We start from the raw sequence: 20,841 nt of genomic DNA, 5'->3' as shown, positions 1-20,841 counted from the left end.
AATACTAAACTGAGATTTCACCTGTGTAATGGTTTGTATTTCTTGAACTTTTAATTCTGACTTCTCATTTATCTTTTCAAGTTTTGTTTGATAGTCTTGTTGTATTTGATTTATCCTTTCTAGAGCTTCACTTTCACAATGTTTTAATTTTTCATTGGCATCTTTTTCAATCCTTAATTTTTCTTCAACACACTTTAACTTCTGACTTAACACCTTTTTATCTGTTCTTTCCTCTTGAATTTGTTCAATTAGATGCTGGAGTCTTTCTTCTGATTCAATTTGTATCTGCTGAATTCTCTCTTCTGCCAGTTTCTCTGCTGATGTAACTGCTTCCATTGTTTTCCAATTTTTTTCTCTAAGCTCCTGAAATAAAGTTTTCAAAAAACCAGTAAAAATTCATGCAAAAAATAAATTAAGAGATATTAACCTAAAATCTAGTATTTTAATTATATTAGTAATAGCAGTACAAAGGCAATTTGCCATTTTGATAATTGAAGGGTTTAAGTGACGTGCATTTGCACGGTGGTCTACCGTAAGCCGGCTGACGCACAGGAGTTGATTAATTGAAGATTAGATAAATGGTAAATTACTGTATGTTATTATTATTTGAAGCAGGATGGGCAAGGAAGTTTGAACAAATATTAGAAAAGTGAAGTTAGCACTAGAAGTGAACACTGAAAAGTGAAGTTCACAAGAAGTAACATATAGAAATGCTCAGGTATTGTTGGCTATTGATAATAGCACTTCATGATACAAACACCAAGAGATAAAAATATAAAAGAAATAAAATTACAAATTATTGAACTAACTAATATTTCACTGGTTTTCTATCCAGCATCTTCAGAGCCCAAATTACAACTGTGACCAGCACTTAATACCCAACTAGATCACTGTAGAAACAATTCAAATTGTAACAGAAAAAGAGCTAATGGGACCTTCTAAGGGAAGGATAATGATAAAAGTTAAACTTTGAAAGTTAAGTCAGGCTATTTGGTCACAGAATGACTGTCTTCTAGATCTCTGGCAAATTAATGAAGCTGCACTTGTTTAGATTGGAGGAGTGCTTCACAATCAATGCCAATTCTTAACAAGAATTCTAGTAAAGATGTCTTCTTTCATTTAATTCTGTGTGAAGGAACATCCAGAATATGGTATGCTGGTCCCAACTTTCCATGTAAATGGTTCCAGAATTAATTAGTGTTCTTCAGGGAAGATGATGTTAACTGATCTACCTTGTCTGTCAAAAGCAGGCTAAACTGCTGGTGCAAGGAACTTTACAGACTCCAGGACGTGGAGTCTGTAAAGTTGAGGAGAATGGATGAAGTAGCTAACTGAATGAGTGGTTTGAATATGGCATAGCCAGCAATCTTCATCTATTCTCCCAATGACCAACTTCATCCTCTTGTATCTCCTTTTCATCCTTCCATCTTTGGCATGCTCTGGAGCAGGCTAGGTGATCTCCCTCACAAGTGAGGAATTTTGATGTTTTGCACTTAATCGTTGCTCTGCTGTGATAATGACCATGCTCCTACATTAAAGCAGCACAGAGGGGTTTGGGATCAGAAATGGGCAGTTGACATAACCTGTTTTCACTGATGTTGGTGATTTAGGCTGTTGAATGACCATGACAGCCATAAAGAAAATCATGATATTTCTGGTTTCTACCAGAAATGACCAAATGGTATTCAACCAACAGATGTTGCAAGTAGTTTTTCAGTGTACCTCTGTTGCTTCCTCAATAAGAATGGTCCCCTAAATGGAGTTTTTTTTTTTTTTTTTAATTGATTTTAGATCTGTGAACACTTCCTTCTGGATGAAAAAGGGTAACATTTTTTCCCTGAGGGGACAGCAATAAAGCTTCTTAACATTGCATTAACTTCAGTTCAGTACAATATAAAGAAGGCTGGTGTGTTTGTTGCAGTCTGTTTTTTTCTGTATTTCAGTTGATACTGCAATGGTTTCTAGATGTCATTGGGTTGGGGAAATTTTATATCCTCTAGTTTATCAGGGGCCTTATAAACTAGGATATAAAATTATTCATACTCAAAGGAAGTTGGTTTCAGTGACAAAACTCCCCAACCACAATTGAGCAACACATGGATGTTCACTCTCTAACAAGCAGTGACTGTGCTCAGGAATAGAATGAAAGGCTCTTCCAGGTGCCATACTAGCACCACACCAAGCCATGGGGAAGGAGACTAACTGCAACACAAGTGACCCTTGCAGGCAAGTGCACTAGTCAAGTGATCCTGGCTAGGTCATTAAGGACCATTCATCTTATTGAAACAGAGATCAAAGTAGTGCAACACTACTAAATCATACAAAACTATGTTTCAAATAAGTTTTTTTTTATATATAATTTAGAAAGATAAGTACACTACAAGAATAAAAAAAATGGCTGTATTCAGTATCAGTTATAAAATGGCAATCATCATTCATATAATACTGTATACCCACAGATGAAAGACCCTTCGACACTTCTGCACATGTCAGAAGGAGAATCCATTCCGATAATAGGGTAATCAATCATTATTGTGGGATGAGTTGTTTATTATTACACATCAGAAAATTAACTTCTCTTTTATTAATATTGTAGATTATAAAGTGATAACTATTTTGCTTGTATAACAGTTCGAAAATTTTACGTATAAAGCACATGATTTCTCGTGTTGTGATCAATTCATACATCGCCTTCTTTCTCCCCTTCAACATGAATTGACTCTTCTTGGCACCAAGTCAAATGAGGTTCTCGTATCTGTGGTCGAACAGTAGCTATTTTAAAACACATTTTTACGACCACCTCAATTTCCATCCAAAAACTATCCTAATACAGTGAGCTCTGTATCAACCAAACTTTGAAGTCATCCTACAGCTGAACTAAAAATTTCAGAGCATCCTAGTTCCACTTTTTTCCACCAGAGGCAATATGCCCAGTTATCGATCAGGTATCATTCCTTTCTTTTGTGTATACAGAATTACAACTATTCACTTTGTTCAAAAAAAAAATTGTTTTTAATTTACCTCCCTAAATTAGAAGCACCTGAATTAAAGAACATAGCAACAAGTTACAAGGAATGAAGACTAATGCAAATTTTTCTTGTTTATATTTTTGTTATGTCAAATGCAGTACAGTAATACCCCCCCCCCCCATTACGAAGATCCACTCGTGTGGTGCCTTACAATTATGACTAGTGCCCATTTATACGGTGCTGCATTCACTCCTATGACAGATTCACGGTAGCTACAGGACACTGCAGTATCAACCCGTGTGTAATTTTTGTGAACTGTTTGTTTACAGCATCACTGCTCGCTACATCTGTGTTTTGCAGTGAATTATAAACTGTTTATAACAATTTATTTTATTGTTGTTAATAATGGCAGATAAATTCAAAATAAGGATGCTGTTACTTCTACTGAAAAGAAGACACAAACCTCTTACATTACATACTAAAATTACTAAATTTAGTGACGGTACATCAACCACCTAAATAGGCTGCAATCCAAACTTACTTCATAATACTATTATTACAATTGTTTAAAAACAAAGATGAAGTTCTTCAATGAAGTAAAGTGAAAAATTCTGCACTAATTAATCCTAGAGTTATCTGTAAACGTGATAATCTTATTGCTGAAATGAAAAAACTTAATGGTGTAGGTTGATGACCAAATTGTTTGACATGTTCCCCTTAAGCCAAATTATTCAAAATAACTTTGCAAAAGTTATAAATTTTTCATTTGTATATCTGACATAAATAAGCTTTATTCACAAACATATATGATTACTTAAAAACGTTATTAAACTATTAAATGCATCTACAAATAAAAATTAAAAAAAAAAAAATCAGTGATCCATTATATGAAGAAATTTGCCACACAACAGTAGTTTGGAGCCTAATATGTTGCATGACCAGGGTATGCCTGTACTCAGTGCTCTGGTAACCTGCTAAGAACTAAGAGCAACAAGTTCGGAGCGTGACAAAAACTAAAACCCACAAATAATAATTGTTTACACTTTTATTTGAAATATTTAAATTAGTTCAATAAAGCTGTCGTTATAACACATTCGTGAACAGTGATATTATAATAGCCAGCTACTTGTTTGTCAATAAGACAGAAGGTTCTCCCAAGCATTGTTTCAATTATTATTTTTTTTGCTAATTATGTTTATATTTTAATTCTTAAAAACTATACTATGTGCATATTCTTAACGTAAAAATTATACTTTATATTTTTAATTGTTAAAATTAGTTGTATCTCAACCATACACTGTTTTTTTTTTTTATCAAATTCGTTTTATCATTTTGCTGCAAATAAAAGAATGAATGCAGAACAACTTTGCTGGCATATGGTACCCTAGTATCAGAAGCAGATGAGTAGTTCAAATAATGATTGCTAACTTCACCAAGATCAATCATGGTGAAGTGAGAGTTAAGATATCATGGTGTACAAGCTTTGTTGAGGTCTCATTAGTGATAAGGTTGAAGTAATGCAGAAGTCATATTTTCATATACGAGTAGCCAAAAGGTGTCACACCTTACTAAAATATTCTGGATTAGAGAAAGTTGTTGGAAGTTTTTTTTGATGAGACCTTAATAATGGTCGAAACCAGTCTGGGTAGTGACCCTTCTCATAATGCATAGCATTATACGTGTCTGCAAGGAGATGTGCTTTGCATTACAGGATACCAAGGCAAGTGATGTAAAGTCATTAGCTTCTTGATATGAGTTGCCCCAGCCCTGAAAATAGTTCAGGCACAAACTTGTTTCTTTACGCTTGGATAAAGGATTAAACCAAGCTGTTGAAAGTTTATTTTTCACTAGGTTAGACTATGATAAATTTAGTTTAATCCTTTATCCCAGTGAGAGCAAACAAAGTTTGCACCTGAAAATATCTTCAGGACTGAATATAGTGTTGTACTATCTCTTGGTATCTTTAATTTATGTTATAACCAAGTAGAAAAACTTCCAACAAAATATCATGGTGATCTATTATGTAACAGAGCACACTATTGCCGCTACACTGGTGGATGAAGATAGAGATGCATGAAAAGGAAGTCAGAGCTGTTATATAACCTGGATAAGAATTTGGCCAGACATGGGACAGACAGGATATCAGCATGTGTGCTCAAGGAACATTCAGTCAAACTGTCTAGACCATTAATTTGGCTCTCAGGCTCAGGAAAGATCCCACTGGAATGGAAAGAACATAAAATAATCCCATTGCATAAGGGTGTGCAAAGAATGATGTGTCTAACTATTGACCTTCCATATGTAGAGGCTTAAGTGTTGTCAGGACATCATGCTGGAGGCTTAATGGATTGTTTACAGCACTCAGAAGGGATTAAAACAAAATTTAATGCTTCCTATATTTCACCTCAGTCACTGAGACATCTTCAGGGATTACAAAAAACTAATGTAAGATAGAGCACCCTCTAAGGGTGGTTATAGGTGGCCTGGAATGTAAGGTGGAATCTCTGATGATAAGTGTTTCCCAAATCTTAGGAAACTTAATGCAACCGTATTTATTAAGATTTGGTTGATTTCTGAGAGCTGCTGCTGATTCTAAAAATAGTCTCTCTTTTTTGAATTTGCTGTGGTGGAGCATGGTGGTTTTTTTTCCCCATGAGATCCTGTGGGTTGTATCCAAGACATGGTCAGCCAGTCCTGACTGACCATAGTCGTGGTTGCAGATGTATGACTTGTGTTCCTCCAGGCAGATGGTTGCTGATCTGCCTGTCTGTCCAAAGTAAGCCAGCTTACAGGCTTCCTCTCTCAGTGCCTAGAGTTTATAAAGTACCCTGTTCCTGTAAGCTGGCATACTTGGGACAGATGGGGCAGATCAGCAACCATCTGCCTGGAGGAACACAAGTTATACATCTACAACCACGACTATGGTCAGTCAGGCCTGGCTGACCATGTCTTGGATACAACCCACAGGATCTCATGGGAAAAAACTACCAAGCTCCACCTCAACAAATTCAAAAAAAGAGAGACTATTTTTAGAATCAGCAGCAGCTCTCAGAAATCAACCAAATCTTAATAAATACGGTTGCATTAAGCTTCCTAAGATTTAGGAAACACTTATCAGAGATCCCACCTTACATTCCAGGCCATCTACAACCACCCTTAGAGGGCACTCCACCTAGATAGAACTTTAGAGTTACCCACGTGGTTGGGCTTAGTATTGTGTGGTATGTGTATATGTTTCATTAGTTTTTTTGTAATCCCTAAAGATGTCTCAGTGACTGAGATGAAATATAGGAAGTATTAAATTCTGTTTTAATAATTTCTAAGTGCTGTATACAATCCATTAAGCCTCCAATATGATAACTATTGACCTACCAGTATCTCTGGAGTAACTAAGATTTTAGACAAATTGGCAAGAACTTGCATACAGAAATGGGCAGACAAACAGCAAATACTTTGCAAGAAACAACATGGATTTTCTAAAGGTAGGTCATTGTTTTAACAATTGCTCATACTTTATAATGTTACTGCTGGGCTTTGCTAAGGCATTTGATAGGATACCACAAGAAAGGCTGTTGCATAAACTACAGAATGTGGGATTGAAATCTAAACTATCAGTTTGTATAAGTGAGTGGCTAACAGGCAGGTATCAGAAAGTGGTATATGGAGGAGGATGTGAATCTGTCAGATTCAAGATGACCAGTGATGCGCTCTAGGGATTTGGACCATTGCTATGTAATCTGTATATTAATAATATTTTCTATCATTACCCAAGGCACATCATAGAAAAGGACAGTGCTGGCTGTTAGGAAATCTGTTCAGGATGGTTCTAGTTGTTGGAAGAGGGTGGTCATCAGCATCTTTAGAGACTATGCACAGATCTGGGATGTAGGTTCTGTTAAATCTGGCTGAATCAAAGATGCCTTCTTGCTTGGCGTCATAGATAAAATATATCTTATATGTATCTATCCAGTTAACCAGATTATCATCTTCGTTGCTAGAGGAATAGTCCCACATAGTGTGTGAGATTTGAAGTCACCAACATAGATAGCACTGTGAAGTGGCAGCTGGACTATCTGGTCATGCCAGATAATGAAATGGTGGTTTGTAGATGGTGGTATTTTGAATTTTAATGCCTATGGAGTATTCTGATTGAGACACACGTTAGGTTAGTCCTCGAGTCCTGGCCAGATGTAGATTGCTAAGTCATGCTTGGGATGGCAGTTATAAGACACGAGAATTAGGTCTGGGATTTTAAATCATTTGAGAGCCATGCCAGGAATGTAGGTTTCCTGGAGAGTAAGGATGTTGATTGCTTTGTCTTTGGCTATTTTGCCGATGACTTCGGCTTTGGATTTAGACAGTCTTTTTGGTTTTAAGGAGCAGATCTTGAGAGTGTTGTTTAGGGGACTAACTTATTTTTAGTAGCTTGCCCTCCTCCAAAAAATCTACGCAATCCTTGTTATTCCAAGTGATGATTGAGCCAGCATGGAGTTTTTTTGGGTTGTGTATTGTCCATGGTTGCTGCATGTGGTCCAGGAGGCTTGGTACCTTTGGATGCCTGGTTAGAAACAGTAGCTTCATACTACCAGCATGACATCTCCAGGGCTTCTTGTGTCTGAAACATCAGCAATGTCACATGAGGGAAATACTACTAATGGGGGGGGGGGGCACAAGAAGTGGAAAGGTGCCAACAACGGATTGTAAAGAAGGCAAAATAGTCCCATTGCATAGAGGAGGCTCCAAAACAGAAGTAACAAATTATAGGCCAATCAGCATCTCAGGAGCAGTGGTTAAGAGAAATTAGTAAAAGACAGAAGTTCAGGACTGGGTGGATAGGAAGATGATACTCTACAAGGGACAACCTAGTTCTATGAAAGGTAGGTCTTGCGTTAGTAATTTGCTTACGTTTTTTTTTTTATAATCAAGTGACAATGGAGTTGGATAAGGGAAATGGCTACACAGTGATATTGCTAGACTTTGCAAAAGCATTTGACAAGATTCCACATAGAAATATTGCATAAACTGAAGGAGTGGAGTCCTGTGGTACACAACTGGAAAGTGACCGGTTGTATACCACAGGGCTCAGTACTTCAGCTTCTGTTGTTTAATTTGTATATCAATGATACAGAAAATATTCAGTTGTTTACTGATTAAGCTAAACTGGGTAGGGCGATGGTAAATGAAGGTGATACAGGATGAATTAAATGGACTAGCAATATAGAAAAAGATAAATGGCTACCAGTTTAATGTGGCGAAGGGTAAGGTGGAAGAGATCAGAAGCTGTGCACTATACTGATGGAACTGAATTGCAAGAAACTGATGAGGACAAGGAGTTCAAGTTTACAGGCATTTTGCAAAGGCAACCAAACCAGCACAGATTATATGGTTGTTAAAGAGCACACTAACAAGCAGGGATAGAGAGGTTATTGTTCCCCTGTATAAATTTTTTCAATCGAAGGTGAGTTAGCCGATCTCATATGGAGGTAGCAGGGTTTTTTCTCCCGGAAATTCGTGTTTTTCATCCCACATGCAGACAAATCAGCCCTTCAGAACACATGCAATTTACAGATAAAAAATACTAGTTGTGGTGGTGGTCGGTAGATGGCGTTGATGTAGGTGATTAGTAGTAGACGTTCGATGTGTAGTAGTGAACATGGAGAGCTGTACAGTAGGTGTCCCCCCATGATGAGTCTACGGACTCCTTGGAGGTGTCACGAGTAATAATAAAAAACCCTCTACCTCCATATGAGACCAGCTAACTCACCTTTAGGTGAAAGAGACCAGATAAAGGTTCCTCACATCATAGATGGGAATCAAACCCAGGTCTATGGAAGGGATGACAATGGGATAAGGACAATGCTCCAAGAGAGTGCTAAATAAATATTTTAATTCCATTTAATCACATCTTGGGATCAATGTCACCTCGGTCTTCCTTTCTTCAATAACTTTCTTGGACTTGGAAATATTTAACTCCTGCATAAATAGCATATACTGGCATTTTCTTGAAATAAAATTTGGTACTATCACTTGTCTTAAATGGTGTTAACTGATTTCTTATGTATATTAATTGTTCAGCATACTAGATGGAAATTATTAATATGGTATGGCACAAAAAAAAAGAAAAAATTACTGAACTTCAACATCCCCATCAGTACATGGAATATGAGATATGCTGTTCGACTACATGCACATTAATAGGAAGAGTGTCTAGAGTCAATGGAATTAGATTTAGCTGTAGCAATGTTGTTGACACTGAAAGAAAAAAACTTGTATTGGTCAGCATTATTTTCATTCATACAGATTTGACAGAGCAAATGGTCCAAGACTGCAACATGTTTGTGAGCAATTTGCTTGTCGTTGTCTCAATAGAGAGGTTCTTATGTACCAGGAATGGTCTGCCACAATGTAAAGGGCATTTGGGGAGAAGACAAGCTGTTAACACAAATGAGAATCACAGGTGTGTGCTGGAGCAAGTGTTACAGGCTCCGAAACACAGTCAACACTGAACAGTGGTACTGAGGCAGTCACTACAGAGAATTCTTAAGGAGGTGGGTGCCTTTTCATACATCATTCAGGTGGGTTGTGTTTAACAGGGTTTCTTGGTTTGTCGACACATGAATTTGTCCAAGAGAAACCTTTTCAATGCATGGTGTGCAGTTTCCAGCCATGCATAATTGGGCCCTACTTCATTGAAGAGGGTGGTATAACCTTGACCTTGAATAGCAAACGCTACATCAAGAATGTGTGTTGGTTCTATCTGCCCAAGATTTGCATAGGATGTGGCATGCAAAAAAAAAAAATTCCATTTTGTGCACAGGTATTCCAACAGTACAGAGCAACCTGTCACACATCAGTCTTGTACCCCTTCATGTTCTCACATCACTTGATGCCTTCGTTTGGAGTGTGTTGAAGGAATGGGTTTTCTACCATAACTAACCCACCTTCAAACCTTGATAAACTAAGGGATAAAATTACACAATATGTCCAGCAGATGTCCCAACCCTTGTTCTTCAAGATGAGCACTATGAAACCTGTCTTGAAAGACAAGGTGTCCATTTTGAGTACATAATCCACCATCATTAATGCTTTATTTGATTAAGATTCCACCGATAGTTGTGGATGTAGATATCAGGTATAAGCATATATTTCTTTGTTAATAAACCCATATACTTCATAACATATATCATTGTATTTATTCAATACTGCTTTTTTTTTTGCACCATACTGTATAATTAAGAAGGCTCCTTGAAGGAATTTCAAAACTCAAATGAAAAAGGGACCCTCCCATATCACATTGCCTACATACCACACATCTCTATGAACACATTTATTGATGATGCTAAGCATACTGAATAATAACCCATTCCACACACTCATTAGAATGAGAACTTGGGCCTCACATGCTTCCTAACACACCCTTAACTTCCAAGGATGTTCCCAAATTTCCCATAAAGAAATAAATGATTTTGTCATATCTTAGGTCATCCATCCATTTCTCAAACTTTCAAGAGCATAATGTCATAGGCCAGATATCCTGAATTCTTCATACTGAATGGCTGTATCCCACTTTCTTGTAACCAAACAGGTGTTCCACAACTAGTCATAGAACACTTACATCTGCTTAGAAAATGCTAAAACATTTGAATAAAAAATGCTGGTTTGCACATGGACTAAGGGAATAAAAATTATTTTTATAATCATATTAAAAATACTAAAATCAAGGATATTCTATTTGTATATTCTAAGCAGAAAAACTAATAATGTTATTTATTATGGTTAAGGGACAAGGAAGTCATTTTAGATTTATTTGCATATTACAATATGGTTAGATAAGGAGAATGCATATTTTGAAATAAATAAAAAAATTAACAAGAATCCAACCAACAAAAGGTTGTTAACTTATTGTATTGGTCTTCAGCCTTAATTTCTGGATTATTTAAGGGTGAGAATGCAAAATACTCTCTAGAATTATTGGAGGCATGAGATAAGTAAAAAAAAAAAGAAAAAAAAGTGCTCTGCTTGTTCTAGAGAGTATTCTGAATAGGCAAAAGAGAGTATTCACAGTGGGCAATAAAATTAATCTGACTGTTGAATATAAAATAATATCTAACATTTGTGAAGGACTTTAACAAACTAGTATCTGAACTGAGGAAAACTGGACTACATAATAGATTACAGAGTTGAAAGGAGACATCTGATAAGTATCAGTAAGTTATGTATGTATGGTAGGGGAGGAATGAAGAACGGCAAAGAAGAGAAAAAGCGACTACTGTATTTGCTCGAATATAACTTGCCCTCACGTATATATCTCACACACCCTGATTTTACATACTTTACAAAAAAAAGAAATTAAAATATTTAGCATATAGTTTGTACATGAAAAAGGTTTAAAACTTTAAGAAATAGATAGTGAATGTTGTTATGGCAGTTTCAGATATTTTGGAATTTGGTTGAAAAATCAACATTTCAACTCAACATAGTCAGTTTTGAGTCGCATGATTATTTGTTAATACCACACTAATCATATGCATAGAGATAGAAGGAACCAGTAGAGGAAATGTGAAAGTGACAGCACTGACTTCTACTCGATCTTGGATTGCATGGAGTGGATTAAGAGACCATCATTAGAACTGTTATGCAACTGGAGTTTGAGAGCATTGGACATGATTTTGCCAGAAATAATTAATTCAATCATAGAAGCATTGTTGCTAAAAAATTCAACTATACTGCACGATGAAGGTGAGCGGATGATCACGTAAATAATTTTGATAATTAAAATTTAAATGCATTTATTTTATAAATAATATGAGCAATTATAAATTACAATGAATACTGAGGATTTAATTATAAACGTCAATTTTGTTTTTTCCTGATAAACTTGAGTTCCAAAAATCTCTGCATATATCTCACACCATGATTTTTTAACTTTAATTTCGGGGAAAAAAGTGCAATTTATATTCAAGTAAATACAGTGGTAGCGTTCCACAAGATTCTGTTAAAGGGTTAGCATTTAACTTAGGTGTTGTGAGAGGTTTAATGGGAGATATTCAATCCACAGATATGCAAGGGTGAGAACTATGAGGAGTAATGCTCTTATTGCAACTCTCCAGAAGGATTTAAATTAAGTTAGCAATACAAACAGATGAGTGGGTGGAACTTCCACTTCAATGTTTTATTACAATCTGAAAAGAAGAAAAGAATAAAGATGGAGATAATATAGAACCTGTTAGCAAACAAAGTAATGAAATTTCAGGGTATTATTTTAAGATTAGGAAGACATGGACAATAGAGATAGATGTTTATTTCTACTGTAGGAGGAAGTAAGTCCATAACTGGTCTTTGGTGCTCCCTCTTTAAGGAGTTTTTAATGAATTAATACAGAAGAGATTATTTCAATCAAATCAAAGGAAGATCTTTAGGCTTGGAAAAACAAATCCATACCTAGAAGCTGTATAAAAATGATGTGAAAGGAAATTTATAAGTTTGAAAGATATTTTTCTTGGGCAGTGGGAGTGGAATGCACTACCAAAGCACAGTATGATATATACTCCAATAAATAAGGAACTCCCATGAAAGTCCTCTCACGATGACAATAACAATCAATGTAAATTAAGAAATTAAATAAATATAGTAGCTTACATTATTTTTTTTCTTCTCATTTTCTAGACCTTCTTTTAATGACACAATTTCTGTTTTGTGTTTGTTTAACTCATCATGTAGCTGTTTTAGAGTTTTATCTTTCTCTTCCAGTCTAAAATAATACAAGAGATAGCAATATGATAACAATAATAATTAATAAAATATTTACTATAAAATTATAAAATACAGTTAGGACAGGAGATGTGCAAGTTAGAACTGTTAAGTGATTTTCTAATCTTTAGTTTTAAGATACTATTTTGCACCTCACTGTCACAAGACAGTGTTCAAACAATTTTAACTTACTGATCTGAGAGCTGGGTTAGAAATAAAACATTAGAGACCGCATATATGAGAGTACTGAGAAAGGTTAGGGGCATGAACAGATGGCATCAATGGCAATATCATATTAAAAATGAGAATATTAGGAAAGAACTTGACCTTATTAGCATCCAGGAATGTGTTAGCAGATTTAATCTTAGGTGGTATAGTCACTTAAGCAAAATGGGAGAAGAAAGATTAGCAAACCAAGTGTTCTCTGCCAGGTTGGCAGGAAAAAGACCTAGAGCAAGACCAAGATATAGGTGGATTGATACAATAAAAAAGTGCCTTAGAAGACACAAATATAAGATCTGATAATGTTGGAGTCTTGACAGGTAATAGATTGATTCGGAGGAAAATTGTAGACAGGAAGTTAGTGGTGATGTAAATTTTTCATGTAGTACTATGATATCCTGTACACCCCTTTAGGGTACATGTCAGGAATTTGATGATGATGATGTTAACTATATTCATTGTTCATAATTAGGGAAAAAGAAAGAATACGATACAGTTTGAAAATGAGTGACACACAAAAACATGGCTAGTATGTTCTCTATTGCATATACAGACTTCATAGTCCAAGTCTGAAAAGTCAAATATATCCATTCTCTCATGCTTACTGATGACAGCAAGAATGTATTAATGGACTTATGAATACAAAGCTGACATCTTGACTCAAGCTGTCAGCTAATTTACATTTTTCTCTCTCTCTCTATGTGTGCGTGCATGCATGCAATATTCATGTTTTTTAAAGTATCTAGCGAATGTGTCACTTATGCATAAAGAATTGTTCAGAAGAAAGCCAAACAAAGTAAAACTGCCTTATTCTTCAAGAAAACAACCTTCTCAGCAGTAGAATTTCTGCAATCAGAAATTCTGATCTAATATCAAATGACTAAGCTGATCATAAAGAGAATATTGCAAGTTACTAAAATAATGCTACAATTAATAAATTCCTTCCTTTTTTTTTTTTTTTTTTGAAAAATCAGACAAAATGTCTATATCCTTTTCAGAATGAATAAGTACATGTAATTATATGCTTATTTTTACACAAAAATCCATATATGCAATAAGTTGCTTTTCAATGAACGAATTATTTCTCTAAAAGAGAAGGAAACCAGCATCCTCTTTTTTGCATTAAGTCTCACTTGCATAGCACAGGGGTTTTTTTTTTTTGTCACTTTAAGAGTTCTCAGAAATATTACCCCCCCCCCCCCCACACACACACACTGAATTGTGTAATGCCAACCATGAAGTTAATAGCATACTCCAATGATAAAAGCTGATGTGTAGCTATCAACCTAACGGTATTTCTGATGTGACAGTAAAGATTTTAGAGAATCTTGAAACTTCTCTAAAATCTTGAAGCTTCACGATTTTTCTGCTTACCAAGGAGAGAGATGTACTTTACATCTTAAGAGATTTTAATGCAAAAGTAGGAAAGAGTATGAGAGTTAGGCCTGAGTGTAGTATGTTTGGTCTAGGTAACACCCATGATGAAAAATTGTTGGAATTTGCCAATGCTTAGTTATTACCCAATACCTGCTTCTAGAAACACCTGCAACAGCACTATACTTGGACATCTAGCATTGATAGGTCAAGGCACCAGATTGATTACATCCTGGCTCTCCAATGATGACAGACAAGAATCTCTGATGTGCATACTGGTCCCAGAGCAGACTATGGTAAAGACCATTAAGAGCCAAAGTGAGAAAGAGTCCAAACCTTCCAAAGTCAGGCACATCCCATTAGACTGGATGTTATTCCTAGTGGGTTCACATAAGAAATATCAACTCAGTTGGGTGATTTTTTTTTTTTTTTTTTGAGAGAATGAAGGAGTGAAGGAGTCAAGGTTTATAATACAGGATATATCTGAGAAATATCTCAGCCCAATAGGAAGACCAAAAGACCCATGGATATCAGATTCAACATGGGATCTAATTGAAAGAAGGCAGTTAAAAAAACAAAACAAAAAGACACAGGGACTGAAGAACATAAGAAATTACAGAGAGAAGTCAAAAGAGCCTTCAGGCAGGACAAAGAAAAGTTTTATACTAATAAATGTGAAAAGATTGAGTTCTAGATGAGGAGGCACAATTATAAAAATGTTTCGTTTAGTTTGTGACCTAAAGCACAAGTTTAAGCCCAAATTGAATCTCATTAAAGACAGGAATGGAGCAGTAATAACAGAAGAACTGGAAATCAAAAACAGATGAAAAGAATACTGTGAGGAACTTGAAAACACTATAAGGCCTTGATTCAGCCACATATAGACCACTTTTCAAAAATTTTGTCACCTCTTTTTCAAAAGGAAGGCATATTGGAAAGTCTACAGGCAATTGACTAAGATAATTGCTGGTCTCTAAAATGTTGAATATGAGAAAAATGTTGAGAAGATGCAATTTGCAGAGTCTAGTGGATAGGAAGAAAAGGGTTTATGTGATAGACATACAAGTTGGTAAGGGGTTGTTATAGTATTAATGTTATAGGAGAAGATGGAAAGCATATAAGGATGGTGTGAACAAGGAAGAGAAGCAGATTTTTTTGGATGGAGAATTGTGAATGACTGGAATGCATTGCCTGAGAGTATGGTGTCTGCAGAAAATTTGCAGGTATTTAAGGCATGGTATGATGAACTGTATGACAAAGGGATTTCCCATGATGAGTGACTCCATGGGGTCTTGGGATGATAATGAAATGGGAGTTATAATATATTTGTCATGCTATGTTCATAAATATGAACTGTAAATATGAAAGTTTAGAGATTTGCCTGTATCATCTGCCAGCCAGAATGCACAGTGGTTTTTTTCTGCTCACCCTAACACTCAATCTTTTCATAATCAATTCTCTTTCCAAGCGCAATAAATGTGACGCAACCTCTCCTCCTAGTAATTTAGATCATATCATACAAATTTCTTCTCTAGTGGACCAACCTCCTTTCCCCCAAGCCATTCACAATTTCTTATCCTTTGGTATTACAGCAGCAGCACCAGAATCTGGGAATTACTCCTCCTTTCCATAGTCAGACTACTGTTTTTAATCTCCTTCCTGATACTTGTGACCATATAACAGAAATTAAGCATGCAATTTCCTGTACAATATCCAGACCATAGTTTTCTAAAGAATATGCTGGGGTGGTCCAGGAAAGAAAAGCATAGCTTGAGACAAAGGATGGAGCTTCATACACAGCCTAGCTGAGGCCCACAACACAACAATCATTACCAGTGCTACATTTAACTTTGAGAGGGAGCTAAATGCTGTTCATGCTGGTGGTGGCTGTATATTCTGCTCCCTTGAAGAAACGGTTGGTCACAATCTCTGCTTCCACCTATCTCACCCAAATGGCAGCATTATGGCATCATGAAGGCACAAGGCTGACTTCCTCCGTCATACCTCATCTCTGTGGGAGCTAGATATGAGGCATGATGCAGGTGGTCAGCCCTAAGCCTTCATGATGCCATTTGGATGATAAACCATCCAACCTCCAACTTCAACTGAAACAATGCATCACATGCCTCATGTGACCTTCTGCCAGAAAGTCATTCAGAAGAATCATGAAAAACCTGGATTAAAAAAACACTTCTATTCTTGATTGTGTCCCACCAGTTTTTTTCCAGAGCACATAAAAGATGTGCTCCTGAAAAAATAATGCCAGTCCTTTAAAATTTCTACACTACTGTCAGACCACAGATATGAAAACTTCAGCTGGCAATGTACCAAGAAGAGTCAAGTCATGTTGAAGGGGAGAAAGCAACAAGGTAATGTGTCACAACACACGGAATCAAGTGCTTTATACATAAAATTTTGGCACAAAACATATCTATACCCATCTCAAATTTCAAAAAGCTGTTCTTTTCCATTCAAGACAATAATATCTCATATCTACTCCTAATACTATGTAAATAACAATTTTGTTAAACTTTAGAATACATTTCTAACATTGGAGGTGGTGCATATCATCTATTCTGGATTGCATATTTGCAACAGATGAAATCCAGAGGTAGGTCCACTCAACTGATCCCCCCCCCTCTCAGAGATAATCACCTTCTGCTTTCTTTTATGTATTTTTTGTATGGGTATTGCTCCAACATTGTTTCTTCACCATATTCAAAGCATTTAAAACATGAAGATGTTGATTAACATCCTCACAAATAGCCAAACCCATCTCTAAAAAGAAAGGTGATTAAAGCCAGTCATCAAACTATTCACAGTGCTCCCCTCCCCTCCTCAATCTTCAAAGAAATATATAGAAGATCATCAACTAACTTCAAACTTATTATGTCAATGTCTCATCCCTCCCCTCAATTCCATCTATTTTTGTTCTCTGGAGTGTCTTCCTGCAACAATTTATCCCAGGGACTATGACCGCCAGCTGCTCAAGAAACATTATCATGTTATATCTTTCTTCTTAACACTTTGATACACATAGCAGTGATGTTACAGGTTGTGTTAACTTTCTCTCTCTCTCTCATGTGTGTGTGTGCCCGCGCGTGCGTGTTGAAAGTTTTTTCACTTAGTTAAACTATAAATTAAAGATGCCAAGAAATTATATTCTTGGTTTAAACCTTTATCCAAGAAAAATTCCTTGCATTTTATAAAATTATATAACTATATAAAGCAATATAAAAAAATTCTTGAAAGAAGGAGAACTATCTCCACACTAGGTGATAAAGTACATTTATAACCAAAAGACATTCACAAGAACATCCATGCTAACAGTGGGATTCTAACTGACACTTGTTTGTTGAAAAGCAGCTGCTAATCACTCAGCCAAGGCTAGCAAATTTTACCAGAAAGATATATTGTCATTAGTCTATAAGGTCAGTCTCTGAATCAGAAATATTACCAAATAAGTTCTTATTTAGATGATCAACATCCTCCACATTTGTACTCAAAATTTGTGCACCAAAATTAATATCCATCTTGTATTGCACATACAAGCTATTACATTCACTTAACATCTGTATACCAACATAGAAGTAAGCCTATAGCCAAACCCATCTCTAAAAAGAAAGGAGATTAAAGCCAGCCATCAAACTAACTTCACAGTGCTCCCCCCCTCCCCAATCTTCAAAAAAATATATAGAAGCTCATCAACTAACTTCTTCACTATCTAGAGACCTACTAATTAGTGATCACTAAATATGGATTCCGCAACTCATGTTCCATAACAGAACTTACCAACCATTTCCCCCATCGGATACAATCCATGGCAAGATCTGAAGAATCTCATGGTCACTCTTGACTTTTCCAGGAGATGTAGTCAGGTCTTGCACGATGCCTCTTACCAGGCTACCTTATGATATACACTGTTCTTTGCAAATTCTGTCAATGCATGGCACTTCAGAGCTATGCTTTCACCTACACTCTTCTTTCTCTTCTACATTAACAACCATGTCTCACTAACCTCAAATCTTATCCATAAGTTTGTTGATGACAGTAAATTATTAGTCATCATGACCATTGCAAGTCTCACAGGATTAGTGCTTCAAGATTTTCCATAATTTGTCTTAAACAAAGCCTCTTTGACCATTCTCTAGTGAACTCGAATTCTACCAAAACATAGGCTTGTCTTATTTCTCATGAGATCTCATTTCACTTCCCCCTTACTTTGGATAGTAATCAAATCTCCAGTCAGGATCAGATTTCTCTTCTGGGGATGACTTATAGGCCTACATTTACTTGTACAAAAGGCATCCTAAAAAACCTCAATGTCCTCTCTTTTCAAGACACTTTTCTTCTGTACAACCTTAGAAAAATGATCTCGCATTTGGGTGGTTGCTCCAAAAACCATTTAAGAATGTGCTTAATACTATTCAGAAGAGGGTAATCCCACTTAATAGATGATTCCCCCCCTCCCTCCTTTTTTTCTTTCAGATTTGCTCCAATCACTTTCTCATAGATGTTCTACTTCTGCATTGTCTTATTTATAGGTATTTCCCAGAGTTCTGGTCCATCAAAGTAGCAGTCATCATTCCTTTGCTTTCCTCTGAATGTGTAAAAACAAACTGCTGCTGATTTATATACACATACAATTCAGCTTTAAACTTGTCAAATGATACTTCTCACCTCTTCTTAAATTCCATGCACCACTGTTCATTGCAAGAACCTTCTCAATATAATTTTTTTTACATGGACCTCCAACTGTTCAAGAAGCACATCAAGAGATTTTCCTTTCTCTATTATTACCTGTCCACAAATAGCACTTTTGTGTTAGATTTTGCTATCTTTAACTTGTGTCAGGTTAAGATTAAAGGAAATTACTGATTTTGTAATTACTAAGTATGATTTAAGAGTTACCAGGTATGGTTTAAACTTGTTTTTAATTTATAAATTTAAAGCAAACATACACTAGCAAAGGACAAATTCATATCCAGAATGTGCAAGTTATTTCTGGTCACACATCTTGTGACATTAATTGCAGATAATTAGAAGGTACGAATCATGCTGCTTAATGAAAATATGACAGTAAAAAATTTATTTTATTGAAACCAAAATACCTACTGTGCTAGAGTTATAATCCAATTATTGAAGAGCTGCATTTGTGAATTTCCCACTTCATACCTGAAATATCACACATTGTTAATGCATATTATTTATACAAAGGGCTGTGAGAAATTCGTAGACTGATTTTTATTTTCTTCTAGTACACATGATAATAACTTGGTTTTCCTGGTTAGCTGACCATTTTTCGACACTTAAATTATGCGCTCAGCAACAATTTTTTTTTTTTTTTTTTTTTTTAAATCTTCACATATGTCAAATCGTGTGCAAATATAAATTTCTGTGTTAAATTTGGGACACTGGAATGTTACAAATTGTTAACGACATGAGAATGTTGTTCCAATCCATCTATCTGCTTACGAGCGGTTTAAATAAAAAAACAGGAAAGGTCCTGGAGATATCAAAATATATAGTCTAAGCATTCTGAAACAGACAATATGGCAGAATTTGGAGAACTGATGAACTATGACAGATTAATGCATCTAGGAACTATCATTAAATTTACTTAGGCTTCCATAGAATCAACTGAAACATGGATCATCATATATGACATACTAAAACACAGTAGAGAAAAAAAAAGCATCTCACAAATTGAGTAAGAACTCTGGAAAGTTTAACATAAAAATGATGGATGGTGAATCATGCCTGGATTTATCTTTCTGATTCAAAAAGAAAGTATACTTCTCCACCTATAAAACTCAAAACAAACCCAGGTGAAGATGATGTCAACACTTTTTTTGGGGCAGTTCACAAAATACATGAGCACCAATCAGATTAGTTTTGTCTATACAAAAATCAAAATATGCCTGCCCATGGAAATCAAAACACCTATACACAAGGATGTATATTCAAATTTCGAAATCATTTTGTCAAAACAATTTGAAAAGATAAAGTAATACATCTGCTCTCACTGATCAAAATTCAATGAAATTTACAATTGTAAAAGAAATTTTTGGAATACTAATTTTGGTTTAAAATCAGACCATTTTTAGTGGCAGAGAAGATTCAAAATAAAGCTATATGAATCCTGGTGTTTAGGGATTATACACTGATTCTCTTAAGATCTTAAAAGAAGCACAATTTTGTGAGCACTTATAAACCACATTTAAAAAGAAAAGCTAGCAGCCCTTATCCACACCCCCAAAGACCAGCTACAACCTTTGGATTTACCTAGAGTGCACCATATACTCTGCAGCTGCAATCTTTCATATTATAGACAATCAGATAGGACAGCCAACATCCATATATCCGAGTACCAGGATTACATCCAATCCACCACTACGGCTACTCAGGATTAGCAGACCATGGCGTGGATACCTAGCACATGATCTGGTGGGGAAAAAAAAGCCACCTTACTCCACCAAAGCAAACTTAAGTTCGAGAGGCTTTTTCTTAAATCTGCTGCAGCTCT

The 20,841-nt window shown here is 35.8% G+C and overlaps 1 protein-coding gene across 1 annotated transcript in view; it reads right to left on the bottom strand.

Annotated features, from left to right (window-relative positions):
• The window catches only part of LOC150101607 (uncharacterized), a 278,417-nt gene that overhangs the window by 30,094 nt on the left and 227,482 nt on the right, over nt 1–20,841 (bottom strand). Inside the window, exons 9-11 of the mRNA XM_090399855.1 lie at nt 19,431–19,490; nt 12,609–12,720; nt 22–363 (exon numbers count right to left, since the gene is read on the bottom strand). Coding sequence (XP_090255981.1) covers nt 22–363; nt 12,609–12,720; nt 19,431–19,490 — 514 coding nt within the window. The remainder of the gene's footprint in view (nt 1–21; nt 364–12,608; nt 12,721–19,430; nt 19,491–20,841) is intronic.

This window comes from Typopeltis vanoorti, chromosome 11 (assembly GCF_054136105.1).
Source record: "Typopeltis vanoorti isolate ZY-2024b chromosome 11, IOZ_Tvanoo_1.0, whole genome shotgun sequence".
NCBI classification, from domain to species: Eukaryota; Metazoa; Arthropoda; class Arachnida; order Uropygi; family Thelyphonidae; genus Typopeltis; species Typopeltis vanoorti.
The sequence above is the reverse complement of the archived record's forward strand: the minus strand, read 5'-3'. Positions and strand labels throughout refer to the sequence as shown.